Consider the following 13991-nt stretch of genomic DNA (forward strand, 5'->3'; position numbering starts at 1 on the left):
GGATCAGGCGAGGGCATCAGACCCAGATGCCCAAACCCATCTCCTTGTGGGCTCAGCCTCTTTGTCCCTGGTATCTGAAAGACGGGCCTTGAGCGTGGCAGCCCAGCCAAGGGCTGCTTCCCCCATGTCCGGCTGGCATGCACCCCTTTCTATCTCCTTTCCCCTAATCTAAAACAGCAAAGCCCCTCCCTTCCCTGCTCCTTCTCTAGGCTTTCACATCTCCAACCACCTGTTCTGCCCCACTCCTCCACTGGGCCCCCTGAAGCCTCAGTGCTCATGGCCTGCTCTCCTTCATCTTAGGTTTCTGTGTGGAACGCTTTTACAGTCTCCTTGCACCACCGAACAGCCAACCATGCTGTCCTTCCTGGGCCCCCTCTGTGTCCCTGGCCCAGGGACTGCCTGCTAGCAATCAGACACTGCTCTGCCCTTGAGGTGGCCTCTCTCCTCCGGCTCGCCCAGGCCACAGACAGCTGCCCCCTGGGCTGCAGTTCATCCTCTCTCCTTTCTCACAGAGGTCAGTGCCTAGCTCACTCTGTCTCTCCGTTCCCACCTCTGCTCTTACGCAGGAGGATTTCAATATTCAGACTAAGGTCCCCACAGTCTGGATTCCTGTGCTGTCATGTTCTGATAACCCATAACCTCTGCCCCACCTCAGCCACCCACAGGGGTAGTGCCACCATGGCTCAGGGCTGCCTGTAAGTTTTCTGAACTCTGAGATTTGCCCTCCCTGCTCACAACCCCAGGCCTTCCACCCCTCCCCATGCCTGGCTCAGTCATCCACCCCATCTCCAGACACTGCACCCCTCCTAGCCCTGCCAGGCATCCTGCCCCCCTTCCCAGTGCTACTCCAACAGCTGCTCAGCTCAGCTACCCCCGACCTCTGCCTCTCAGTCCCAAGCTCTGCTCCTGTCCTTCTGCCCCCGTGGCCTGGACAAACTCCCAAGCTACCTCGGCTGCAGGATCTGCCTCCATCAGCTTCGAGGTGGAAGGGCCCTCTTCTTGGTCACCCAGGCTTGGGACATCAGAGCCCTCTCTCCCTCTCCCCAAATCCACCATCAGGTGCAAGGTCTTGTCCACACTGAGAGTACACCTCCTCTCACATCTGTCCCTTCCTCTCTACTCACACGGCACCCAGCCTGGGTCAGGCCCTCGTCAGCTCTCACCTAGGCTGTGACAACGGGCTCCCGATTGGCTCCCATACGTCCCATTAATCCCCTCACCAACTGGCCTCCTCACAGCTGCCAAAGCAATCTTCCTAAAGCACGTCTAACCCTGCCCCTCCTCAGTTTGGCTCCAACCTCCTGTAGATCACTGGGCTATGGCGGCACAGCCCTGGACAGAGTAAAGATGACCTTCAAGAATATGGGCGAGTCACTTAACTCTTCCTTGCCTCAGTTTCCTCTCTGGTAAAATAGGACAATCATATGAGTAACACTATTGTAAGATGCAAATGAGATGATGCAGGTAAAATGATTCACAAATGTTAAAAGCCCCACAGGAATGTCAGCTCTGAGTGCGGAGCAGCAAGTTCAGCTGGGGCGGGGACACAGTTCCCAGTCACTCACTGGTCCTGTGACTCGGTCTCAGTTTCCTCATCTGGAAGATGGACATAAAAGAAGCACTGACCTCCCAGGTTGTGGTGAAGAGCACAAGCGTATGGCCCACTGCCACCCCGTCCCCGCGGGGCAGGACACCCTGTCCCCACGAGCGGTGCCTCAGGGATGCTGAGCTTCCCCTAGAAGTACCTTGACCGGATGGAGATTGGTTGTGGTGACCATCTTGTGCAGGGGCCCTGCCAGCTTTGGGGGCAGCCTGGGCTCCTTCTCGAGTCCCTGGGGTTTCGTGTAGTAATCCAGCCTCTCTCGGGGACAGAAGTTGTTAATCACAGTCACGCAGTCGTGCTGGCCTGGGAAAAGCAGCAGCCACTGAGAAGCCTCATCTGGGAGCACGGTACAGGCCTGCCTATGTTCTAGTCAGGCTTCCTTCCCCATGGCCCTAAGAGGAGAACCTGGGCTGCTGTGACTGCTCTTTATGAGGACTTGTGGGACCCTGGCTCTCAGTGCCCCTTCCCCAAGCATCTTGGATTTGCATAAACTTGGAATTTATATGAATGTCTACATACGGCTCCCTCAATAGAACAGAATAGAAACTCCTTGAAGGCAGGGCCCAGTTCCCTGTTTGTCTTCATGTCCCCAGCACCACGCACAGTGCTTTGCACATATCAAACTAGGCAAGTGTCCCAGAGGCTCACAGTAATCCCGCACGCACTATCTTCTAATCTCTGACTCTTGACTTCTACCATGGCAGCCACACCACTGATGAGGCTGTCACGATTTTTAAATAGCTCCGAGCAAAGAGCTTTATACACAATTTCTTGCTGAAATATCTAACTGGGAAGGCAGAAACGAGCTGTTTGCTCGCTCTCACTGAAGAACTGGGATCCCCCGGTGCCCCTCCTGTCTCTTCCCTGAAACCTATCTAGTTTCCTTATCCCAAATCTAATTCCTTTCTACAGAAGGTTTTTCTTTTTCCTTTCCTTGGGCAATGAGTGGGCTTGAAAAATACCTGTCTTACTATGAAGTGAATAGGGTTCCCTATGAAATAGGTAGCTTGGCTTGGACTTCTCACTCTGCCTCCCCAATTAAGCTCACAGCCTCTTCTCTGACTCTCTCAAAGCAGAAAATGCCAGATATGGGAAGGTAATCTTTGCCCAGAAAGGCCCTCTAAAGGTATCTACTCTCTCAGTCAATAACCCTTTGCCTCCTTCCATTCTAGAACACCCTTGTCACTACCCCCCAAAATCTGGGCACTTAATTGAGCACATTCCAGATGAGCAAATACTTCCAAGACTCATTTCCAAATGGTATTGCCTTCTGACCTTCACTCTACTCAGCCCAATAGGGCTAGGGTTCACTGGGGCTCCAGAGAACATTAGAGAATGAACCAGGGAAGACATTTAATAAACATTGGATATAGACTACTCATTACCAAAGCAGCTGGAGCTCTCTTATGACTTGGGCTCTTTCCTCCACAATCACTACCTAGGAGAACCAAGTCCAGGGGAAGGATTCTGCTTCATAACCCATTCCTTATAAGGGAATCAGCCGCCGGGACATCTATTTCTCTAAGAGAATCATTTTCCTGGTTTGAGAAATAGCTTCCTAAGGCACAGGCCTGACCTCTCACACCCCTGCTCAGTCTCCTGGGACCTTATTTTAGACGTCACCTGAGAGGGGAGCCTGGAAGGAAGGCTAGAAAAAAGATGTTTAAAAAGAGCTAAGCAAGCTGGCTAGCCTTTGCCCAGGCTGCCCTTCCTTCTTGATCTCTGCCTGTAAAGCTCTATGGCTTCCTTCCAGGCTCCCCTCTCAGGTGACGTCTTGTATCAGAAGGCTTGTCTATCCCCTGTTAGCTGTCAGCCCTCTCCTTCCCCGAAGAACCTCACTTTCACTTATTGGCCTGTATGTTGTATGCCCTAGTGAATGTAAACTCCCTGAAGGCAGGGGCTGTTTGCCATGTTGTTCTCTGTCTCCTCATCCCCCAGACCAGGGTTGGCATAGAGGAGCTGCTCAATGAATGGTTGTTGAATTGTGGAGGGAAAAGATGCCGACTTAAGAACATGGCATTTATTAAGGGCTTTCCCATCCTTCCTGGCTTCTCTCAAGAGCTATAAGAGCCTGCCATACCCATCTCACTACCATCCCCATGGCATGTGTCCATTTCAATAAGGCCAGCCAAAAGGACCAGCATAGAGAGGGGAGAAATCTGTGGCCAGTATTCCAAAACACAACTGACAGCTGATGTCAAGGGGGCATTTGAAATGTCAAGTGATTTTCATCCCAAAGAGACAATGTTGAGCAAACTTTTTTCATGAGCTGCCCCCCACCCCCAATCACTGATAGCATTTGACTAATTACCCACAAAGGCTGCCATCTGCGCCGCTGTCCTGCCAACTGAATTCACAACATCCGTGTCTGCTCCAGCTTCCAGCATTAGCCGAGTAATCTCCTTATTTCCTAGAGTTGAAAGGAATATGTGCCTTACCCTTAAGGGCAGTGTAATTTTAAACATTTTTCCCCAAGACTCTTGAAAGGTTTTGTCTGGTAAATCTTTTTGCAGTTTCAGAATTGGCATCAGTTAGGCTCACAGGGAATAGGAGCCGGGACTATCTGGACTGCAGACCCTGTCTCTGGCCCCCCCTGGATATGACCTGGGTGAGGTTTAACTCGCTCAGCAGGACTAGAGGCCTCTTTCCAGACTTATTGCTGGGCAGTGCAGACTGGAGATCGAGCTGGACTGGGACTGGGTTAAGATTCCATCCCAGATACTTCCTGGCTATGTGATGTTGGGCAAATCACCCAACCTCTCTAGGCCTCTGCTGCTTCATCTGGAAAATGAAGCCACTGGACTCGATCACCTCTAAAGTCTGACTTCCTCTACATGTACTTTGCCAAATATACATTAGGTTTTAAATTTTTTAAAAAATAATCTCAGCTTTGATGAAGGGGGAGGACAATTTATCAAGTCCTTCTTGAAAAACCTAAGTTGGCATCAGTGCCGCAGTGTAGAGGAAAAAAAACCCTTTAAGAGCTCGATGATTAGGGAGCAAGGAAACACTTGCCAGAGTTAAACAAAATGTGAAAGTCCAAGAAGGTGGAAGGCTCCCCCTCAACTCACCAGAAAGTCCAGCGAACATCAGGGCCGTGTAGCCGTGTTCATGCTCATTGCAGTTCACGTTGGCCCCATGTCGCAGGAGCATACGACACATGTCCATTTTTCCTTTGTACGCTGCATGCATGAGTGGCGTCATCCCGTGCTTTGGAGAAAAGCAAAGAAAGGGGAGAGGTCAGTTACACAGGGCGATGAGGAAAGTCAGAGAACTAACTGTGAGCAGAAGATCATGGCTCCATAAAGCACGGAGACAGGCGGGGGCATCGATGGGCATGGACCCTTTCTCGAGTTTGAGAAATGACATCCATGTTCCAGACAACCCCCATGGCAACCACAAGCACAATGAACAAGTGACTTCACCGACTTCAGTACGTGCATTTCAAGGGTGCCGGGGTGAGAATGGCGTTGAGCATCTTTTATTTGTCACATAGCAAAGCCACAAGAGCTCATTCACAGCATTCAAGATGCCCCAGCTCTAGGGAGACGCTCAAGGGCGTGCTGTTATCTGTGTTTGCCTGTCCCACCTGGGGCTTGGTGACCTTGCGAGGCTGACCACCTTCTGCTCCTCCCTAAAGTGCCTCGTTCAGGGCCGGAATCCACAAGCAGGGATCGGTCAATACTGCCCAATTCCTTGGACACAGACCCTCACCAAGATTTGGTTTTGCTTTCCATAGCAAGTTTACCATAGTTGGCACCCTCCCAACTCAACTGATTCCTTTCCTTTGAAGTCATAGCCAACTGCCTATGAGCCCCTTGTATTCTTCCTGACCACAGACACTTTGAAAGACAATACAAGGAATGCTGTAAAATCGAATTGTTTGATATTTGGCCAGTAAAGACTCTTGGGATTCCCTTTATAAGTCATGGCTCATGTTTCTAAGCGATAATATAGAAATATATTTTTTACAATGGGAAAACCCACCCCAAGGCAACCAGTGGGCTTACCTTGCTCGTCACCAAATTAAAGACTCCAACCCCCATCTGGTCATTTTGCACATCAGAGATGTTCAGTGACTTACAAAGGTCACATAGGAAGTGAGATCTGAAGCCAGGTCTCCAGACACCCCACCTAATGCTCTTCCTCCTGTCTCTGGCCACCCCCAGACCAGTCTTTAACTGCAGCCCTTTTAGGAAGATCTATGTGTGCTTCATTTTCCTTTCCTTACCACTAACAAGGCTCTCCAGCTAGCCCGCTTCTTGTCCCAGGGCATGGCAGCAGAGATCTGGAGCTGGAAGGTGGTGTACAAACCCCACCCCCATTTACATAGGGGACAAAGAAGCCCAAATAGGGGGAGTGACACAGGACTGGGACTTCATCCCGAGTCCACGCCAGGGTGAGCTTCGAGGCCCCTCTGGGCCACCCCTAATATTCCCCAGGAGCCCAAGCTCAGCCCCTCCCTTTCTTATGAGCAAACTTCTCTTCTGTAGGCCAATGGCCATCCCCACACTCCTGCCCTGAAACCTGGCTTGGCTCAGCTGAACTCCCTGCCCAAGGCTCCTAGCTCTACCACAGGACTCCAGCTCACTTCTAGAACATTCACCTGCCATCAGCAGATGGAGCTTCCATGCCTGGAGTCCCGGTTCCTCCCCGAGTGTTACCCCCATCATCTCTTGCCCTCTGGCCACATTTCCAAGTTGTGCCTTATTGATCACTTGGTCTCCACCAAGGTCAATGCACCCTCTCCTCTACAACCCAAGTCCCCAAAGGAGCAGTCAACCCCTGTGCTTATATCTTAACCCCTGGGTGCTGGCTTCTTCCCTGAGCACTAGAGTGAAATGGGTCTCTTGACAGCCCAAGGACCTTTACCAGTCTCCGTTGCTCACAGGCCTCTCTCCTCACTGTTTGGGATCCTCTGCAACTCCTACCACTGCTGGCCACCCCGGCCTTCCTTCCTCTTCACCACTGGACTTTTCCAGGGGCCTAACACTGGCCAGCTCCTCTTCCTTGTGTCCAGGCAGGTGTTTCTGGAGGCCCTCCTCCACTCCCACCCATTCTCTCTCTCAGAAGTTTATGGAGCACTTCCTCTGTGCCAAGCAATGAGCTAAATACTGGAGATACACCTCCCAAAGCTAGGAAGATCCTGCCTGCAAGGAGCTTACATCCTAATACAGAGAGCTGTCACCAGCCATGTCAGGATCACTTGGTCTGGGGAGTCACGGGCATGGTGAAGAAAGCCACACTAGCCCCACATGGTCTTTAGGAAAGCTAACAAGCAGAGAGATTATCCTACCTGTGCGCTGTCTCTGTCTCTCTTGCACACACACACAGTGTACACGGTAATAGTGACACCATTAAGGATGGTCAGCTGGGAAAGACTTAGCTACTCTGATTGAGATGATGAACCAAGACAATTCCAAAGGACCTAGGACAAGCAACGCTTTCTACCTCCAGAGAGAGTACTGACAAATCCTAAATGTGAACTGAAGCAGACTTTTTAAAAAAAAAATTTTGGGGGGGATGAGGCAGCTGGGGCTAAGTGACTTGCCCAGGGTCACACAGCTAGTAAGTGCTAAGTGTCTGAGATCCAATTTGAACTCAGGTCCTCCTGACTCCAGGGCTGGTGCTCTATCCACTGCGCCACCTAGCTGTCCCTGGAAGCAGACTTTTTAAACTTCATTTTTCTTGCTTTTCTTTCTTTCTTTTTTTTTTTTGCTACATGGTTAATACGGACATGTCTTACGTGACTTCACACCTATAATTGATACCATATTGCTTATCTTCTCGATGAGTGGGGGAGGTACAGGAGGGAGGGTGAGATTTTAGAATTCAAAATTTAAAAAAAAAGAATGTTAAAAATAATAATCAATAAACATTTATTAAGTGCCTACTATATGCCAGGCACTGTGCTAAGTCTACAAAAAGAGGCAAAAGACAGATCCTTCCCTGGAGGAGACTATACTCTAGTGAGGCTAGGAGGTCCAATTCCTTCGTTTTCAAGAGAAGGAAACCAAGACCCAGGCAGGTTCCGTGACCCCTCAAGGTCGGCCCAGATCAAACCCAGGTGCTCGAGTTTTCAATCCAATCCCTCTCTACTGCACCATGGCGACGACCCCAGGAAGACTGGCTGTATTCTGAGATATGGCTCATTTCTAGGAATGGACTCTCTGGGCTGCTGACTTGTAAGGTCCCGGCCGGCTGAGCAGCTGGCTCTGCTCATTCTGCCCCAGCAGCACCTTTAACTGGGGCCAGATAAAGCAAGAAGGGATGGCAAAGGACATTGTGCCCAGCATTTTCCACTGGCCCTCCCTGCACAAATGACCAGGCTTCACCCCACTTCTGCTCTGCTCTGTCATCAGCCAGAGAACTTTCTGTCGGCCAAGCCAGTCTGTTTCCTTAATGGAATGGAATGGAACGTGGACCTGAATGCAGGCCCCAGAGAACACTGTGAGCAGGCCCAGGAAACAAGACAGCCTCTTACTTTGGTAAGTCCTGGGCCCTTTTCTTTACCTCATCCAAACAGTTGACACGAACATTCTTGCTTCCCAGCAGTCTCCCGGTCTCCTGGACATTCCCTTAAAAGAAACCACACATAAATAAGTCTAAGTACTCAAAAATGCAGAAAATGGCCCCCAAAAAGTCAAAGAAATGCCATTTGGAAATTGTCAGGTTAAGCTGTCAAGAATCCAAGCCTCCTTACAGCCCCCTGCCTCTTCCTCTGCATGAATTCTCTGCTCTCTGAAGGCTAGAGGAGGAGATTTAAATCAACTACGTCACTGCCACTCATTTGGGGGCCCTTGGACCCTCCTGGGAAGCCAACTCATCAGTGCAGTCAGGTCCACTAGATTCTTGCTCAGCTCTGGGGGGGGAAGGCCCTAGATCCCTTCCCTCCAGCTCCAAGAGCCAGTGACTTTAAAACCAGATCCTTTGGACTCTATCAGGTATAGATCTGCTTCCCTTTAAGCAGTCAATGACAATGACAATGATGATCTTGCTTGTCCCCCAAACACACAAAGCAATTTAACACGTCAGCCAGCAGCGCCAGCACACGGGGAGCTTCCATTCTCAGGGAGATAATTTGAGGGGGAAATGAGAACTAACTAACTGTAGGAGGAGGGAGAGAGAATCAGTCAAAGAAGTGTTTCTGAGCTGGGCCCAAGTGCTGGCATAGTGTGGTGGGCAGATCTCAAACACCATTTCCCTGGGCAGCTGAGGGTGGATCTCTTGACTCAGGAGCTCTGCCATGCACTAAGTTGGGCATCAACTTTGCCCAGGGGGGCAAAAGTGCTACCAGCTGCCCTACGGAGGGGTGGATGGATCTCAGTAAAATGAGCTTCTAGGAAAGGCAGGGGGCAGCTGGCCCCGGCTCTGCCAGCCTGACATGGGGTTGGAGATGAAGAGGTCCGGGCACTGTAGGCAGGGACAGGGCAGAATGGACAGCAGAGGGCACAAGAGGAAATAATTGCAGGAGCCTTTATTCCTGTTTTATTAGCAACAGGATAATGATTTATGAAATTGGGAAGTGAATGTTTTAAAGTCAAGAAAGGCCCCTTAACCCAAGGCAGCATTCATATGATTCAGATTTCATGAGGTTAATATTAGCCAAGCACACTGAGCCCCCAGGGGGCTTCCCCTGAGTCCTCAGCCTCCTCCAGGCTCTGCTGCTGTGGCTAAGAAGGGCAGCTGCAATCCTCGGACCCTGGGGGCAGGGGCCAGAGCGCCCAAGGAGGCCCAAGGTTGGGAGAGGGCAGCAGCAGGCTGCTGCACCAAACCTCCTGGTTCGGTTGGAAACAGGACAATGCATGTATATGTTAGAGCACCCCAGAAGGCTTTGCCATGACCCACATCCTAGGGTGGGAGGACTCCAGGGATTAGGGCCCAACAGAGAGCTGATAGTTCCTTTTCCTCAGAACAGTTTTCCTCTACTTAATGTGGGTCAGCTGTGTCTCTCCTCCAGTGGGGATGTGCTCCCACGGCCACAGGTGGGGGGAGGCAAGCCAATCACACCTGGAGGGGAGGTGAGGCCACACCTCCAAAAGCTGAGCAGAAGCTGGGGTGAGCACACCAGCGAGGCCAAGCTCTCGGAGTACCAGAATCCCTACCACAGCAGCTCTGACAAGAGCACATCCAGCATCCTTCCGGAAATGTTGGAGGCTGGTCCACACTGTAGGATTTATAGGTCAGGGGGCCAATCTGCCCAGGAAAGCGGCTGTGGCCTCCCATCCCAGCACCTGACCCCTCCAGCGGCATCCAATCCCTTCTCCTCGACACTATAACTTGCCCTCCACTCTCTCCTCTTTCATCCCACCATGAACATCCCCAGCCATTTCTTGCCTGAGCATGCCTCTGCTTTCTAGGGGCACAGCTTTTTGTCTCCCACCTCTGCACCTTTGCCCAGGCCATCCACCAGCCTTGTCAGTGTCCCTGTGGGAGTGCTAAGCTCCAGCCAGGACTAGTCTCTAGGTTAGGTCACTTCCTAGAAGAGGCCCTTCTCAAATTCAGAGGTCTCCCAATTATTGAGAACTCACTTTGAATGTGTTTTACATCAACTGATCCGTGCTGGTGTCACGTTTCCTCACAGCACAATATAAGCAGGCTGAAGTCAGGGACATTGGTATTTTTGTCTTTGGCTCCCAGTGCCTGACACTTGGTGGTGAATGCTTCTGGACCGAGGACTTTATTGGTGCAGGGAGCTCCCTCCACCCATGAGGAGTGGCAGAGTCTTTTCCAGAGCGGGATCAGGGCCCTGAGAAATTCAGTGCCTTGTCCAGGCTCAAACATCTGGGATGTGTCAGCAGCATGTTTTCCAACTCTGGAGTTTCTCTCTCTATCCACTATACCAGACTGACTCTCTAGTTGCCACGTAATAAAGGCTTAATTCACTCACTCCTGAATGTATGGAAGAGTGGACGGAACCCTGGTTCTGCAGCTAGAAGATCTGAGTTCAAATGCTGTCTCTAAGGCTGACCATGTAGACCTCAGCGACATTAGGCAAGTCCCCTCTGGGGGTAAAATGGATGGCATCAGGGGTTGTCCCAGCTTTAATTCTCCGAGCCCTTCAGACTAGCTGTCCCCAAAGCCCTGGGCAATCTCACTCATCTGGCCCTCAGTTTCCTCATTTACAAAATGAGAAGGGTGCCCTATACAGATCCTAGGGGCCCATTCTTAGAGTCAGGAGAAACAGCTAAAACAGCAGAAAGTGTGCTAGATTGGGAGGTATGGCAGCAGGACTCAAATCTAGGCCTCCCGCTTACTGTGTGACCTTGGGCAAGTCACTTGACCCTCTCTGGGCCTCCTTTATCCCTTCTGAGTCTCCTCTTCTGTAAAATAAGGGGGCTGAGCCAGATGGTCTGAGGTCCCTTCCTGCTTGTGATCTTTGCTTCCTTAATAGTATTAATCTGGCCTTTTAGCCTTTCCATTAAAGGTATAAGGGAATCTCAGCCTGGAAACCAGGGTTTTTATGTAAAGCTGATTCCTAATCCTGTTTACCAAAAGGATTGGGGCACTTCTTTGGGTGACCTTAGCTCCGAGTTGTCTGCCACGGCAGAAGATCTGAACCGTCATCATGAAGAGGGGAGATATGAGGGTCTTCTCCCCGTTCAAAGAGGCCACTAGCTGCCTCTCCCCCTCCGACAAGCCAGGAAGCTACTGCAGGCATCTCTAAAGTGCTTTCCCGACCTAACCTTGTCTCTATTTTTGTCCTTGTCCCTAAGATGTGTCCAATGATCCACCGAGTGTTCAGGAGGATGGTCGGGCTTCTTTCAGGTCAGGGGCTGCTTGGCTTTTGTACCCAGTACCCCAGAGGCTAGCTAGAACAGTGCTAGGAACACAGGAGATTCGGAGGCCCCAGGGACAGTGCAATGGGGAGGTGTTGGCACACCTGAACTCAATCTCTCTGAGAGCACAGTTGGCCTGGAGCGTCTGCTGGGGAAGGAGTCTGTAGGGAGGTGGGACAGAAAAGCCCGTGGGACTCGCTCGAGGGGCGGGATCTAGGTGGACCTAGGGGAAGAGGCGAGGCCGGCCCGGCCCAGGCAGGCTCCCACGTGCCCGGGAGCTCCTCCTCTCGCCCCCCCCATCCCCACGCCGAGGTGGGGCCCGAGGTTCCAGGAGGCAGGAGCGGTAGCTAGCTTCTGGAGGCCAGGTTGACCCTGGAAGCGGAAACTTCCTCTGACACGAGCTGGGGGAGGAGGGAGTCACTTTGCTTTAAAGTAACCAGCCACCAAAGATGACAGGCGGTGCTGGCTGGGGGGCGGGATATGGAAGAGGTTTTAGTGGCACCTAGGGGTGCCCCTTTGGCCTGCAGGCCCAACCTTCCCCCCGTGGTGGGTGGTAGGGCTGCAATCCCAGTCTCAAAGCTCGCTTTCCCTGGCTTCCCGGCCCCTATGCCCTTGTGCCCCTGCCAGCCAGGAAGGAGGTGGCCGCTCAGCCCCAGAGCCTTTCACGGTCCGGGCAGCTGGGGCTGGGGCCAGGCGTCCTCACCTTGCCCGATCACTTCCAGCAGCTCCTTCTCTTCCTGGGTCAGCTCGCCTTTCTTGGGAGGAGCCATGGGGGCGGCCGCCGTACGCCAGGCCAGATAGCCTGCAGGTCTCCTACCCGCTCCCCCGCCAGAAGGCTTCAGAAGCCGCCCGGGAAACTTTGTTGCAAACGTCTACTCCGCGGCCCAGGGAGAACCTCAGCAAAAGATACAATATAGCAAAGGCTCCTTGGCATGGGCCGCAGCCTCGTCTTGGAGCAGCGCAGTAAGAGCGCCTTGGGGGTCCGCCTCCTGCTGGCTCCTCCTCCGATCGGGCCAGCCCGGGGGACAGACCACGAGGACAGGGACCGAGGGGAAGGCAGAATCGTTCTCCCTATGCTGCCCGGCTGTTTGTGGCCAGCGAGGGCCTCTGGACATGGAGCCTACATGTGGGCTCTCAGACTCTTCTGAAGGTGGTTCTGCCTAAGTCGGGAGGCCCCAGGAGCCCCCGAGATGGCTCCCAACCGACTTCGGGCATTTGTTTCCCACCCCCCGTCTTTCGGTAAATGGTGCAGCCCGATGAAGAGAGGGAGGGGAGTAAGAAAGGGAAGGCGGGGACCAGAAACCGAGGGGAGGGAGACACTGAGTATGGAGGGGAAGGCGGGAGAGGAGGGGCCCGAGGAGGAGGCGGGGCCCTGGGAGGGCGGAGCCCGAGGAGGAGGCGGGGCCCTGGGGGGCGGAGCCCGAGGAGGAGGTGGGGCGAGAGGGAGGCGGGCCCTCGTGGCTGTCAATGTGTCGGTCCTTCACTGCTCCATTGTCTGCTTCCACCACCGCTGCTGCTAGTGTCTCTCCGGCTCGAGCTCAGCCTCCTCCAGCCCCGCTGCCCGCCCCCGCCCGGACAGGTAAAGGCCCCCGCGCTGGTCGCCGGGAGGGGAGGGAGGACAGAGGAGGAGCGAGAGGAGGAGCCGCGGCCGCCGCAAGTGGCCCGTGCCAGCCGAAGGGCACGCCGCCTCGCCTCGGTTCCTGCCTCTGTTCTAGCCGCTGTCCCTGCCTCCGTCCCTGCCCATTGCCCGGAGCGCCTCCCCGGCGGCCGGAGGGGAACGAGGACTGGCGGCCTCGGCGCCGCGGGGGAGGGGGGAGGCGGGAAGCGGGGCGCCGCCCCGAGCGCGGGAGCCTCCTTCAAGTTGCGGGCTCTCGGAGAAAGGCGGGAGGGTTCCGTGCGTGGTGGCAGGGAAGGAGGCTGCTTCATCGACCGTCTCGGCCCCGAGGGGTCTCCCATCGCCGCCCCGCTGGACGTGTCTCCCCCTCCCCACCCCCATTCCCCATAAGCCCTGGGTGGGTCTAGCCTGTAGCTGTCAGTGTCTCTAGTGACCGCCCGGCACACAGTAGGCGCTTAATTAATATTTGTTGTTTTGGATCCTCTGAGTCCTGGTCCTGAGCTTGCCGAAGCTCAGTCTCACGCGGGGACAGCTGGCTTCCTTCAGTGACAGCCTTAATAGTAGTAACACCAATTATAACTACCATCGACATTGCGTTTAAAAGTTTGCAACGCGCTTGATTGACCTACCTAAGCTCATCCGAGCCTTTGTTAGGCGCCTACTCTGTGGGAGCTCTGTGTCTGAGAGGCAAAGGTTTTCAGAAAAGACAACCTGGTTCAGCTCTGGGAGCTAGGCACCCTGGAGAGAGCAGTGCCCATGGAGTTCGAGGCTCTGGGCTCACATTCCTCCTCCTGTACTTACTATCTCAGTGAAGGACAGGACATTTAATAGCTGTGGGGCCTCAGTTACTCCTGTGTTAAAACCGGGGCAGCTCGATGGGGTCCGAGCTGGTTCCTACAATCAGACGTCTATCAGCGTTCTCTGGGCTTCGAGCCTATTTGGGGCTCCCTGTTTGTGAGGTCGGAGCCTCTCGGACAGTGAACTCAGGGCTGAT

General features: G+C 53.3%; 2 protein-coding genes across 5 annotated transcripts in view; one reads left to right on the forward strand and one right to left on the reverse strand.

The window, feature by feature from the left end:
- ANKMY2 (ankyrin repeat and MYND domain containing 2) overlaps nucleotides 1–12398 on the reverse strand; it is a 29910-nt gene extending 17512 nt beyond the window's left edge. The window contains exons 1-5 of one of the 3 annotated variants that reach the window (XM_078150683.1): nucleotides 12086–12395; nucleotides 8117–8181; nucleotides 4675–4813; nucleotides 3915–4013; nucleotides 1746–1906 (exon numbers count right to left, since the gene is read on the reverse strand). In XM_078150683.1, coding sequence (XP_078006809.1) covers nucleotides 1746–1906; nucleotides 3915–4013; nucleotides 4675–4813; nucleotides 8117–8181; nucleotides 12086–12152 — 531 coding nt within the window. In that variant the 5' untranslated portion in view covers nucleotides 12153–12395. Of the gene's footprint in view, nucleotides 1–1745; nucleotides 1907–3914; nucleotides 4014–4674; nucleotides 4814–8116; nucleotides 8182–12085 lie in introns of all 3 variants that reach the window. The other 2 variants (XM_078150680.1, XM_020999982.2) reach the window with 2 other exon arrangements.
- Nucleotides 12399–12724: 326 nt separating this feature from the next.
- The window catches only part of BZW2 (basic leucine zipper and W2 domains 2), a 69942-nt gene continuing 68675 nt past the window's right edge, over nucleotides 12725–13991 (forward strand). The window contains exon 1 of one of the 2 annotated variants that reach the window (XM_020999984.2): nucleotides 12725–12961. In XM_020999984.2, coding sequence (XP_020855643.1) covers nucleotides 12850–12961 — 112 coding nt within the window. In that variant the 5' untranslated portion in view covers nucleotides 12725–12849. The remainder of the gene's footprint in view (nucleotides 12962–13991) is intronic. The other variant, XM_020999985.2, reaches the window with a different exon arrangement.

Source organism: Phascolarctos cinereus, unplaced genomic scaffold, assembly GCF_003287225.1.
Source record: "Phascolarctos cinereus isolate Bilbo 61053 unplaced genomic scaffold, phaCin_HiC Scaffold_1;HRSCAF=81, whole genome shotgun sequence".
In the NCBI taxonomy this organism is placed as follows: Eukaryota; Metazoa; Chordata; class Mammalia; order Diprotodontia; family Phascolarctidae; genus Phascolarctos; species Phascolarctos cinereus.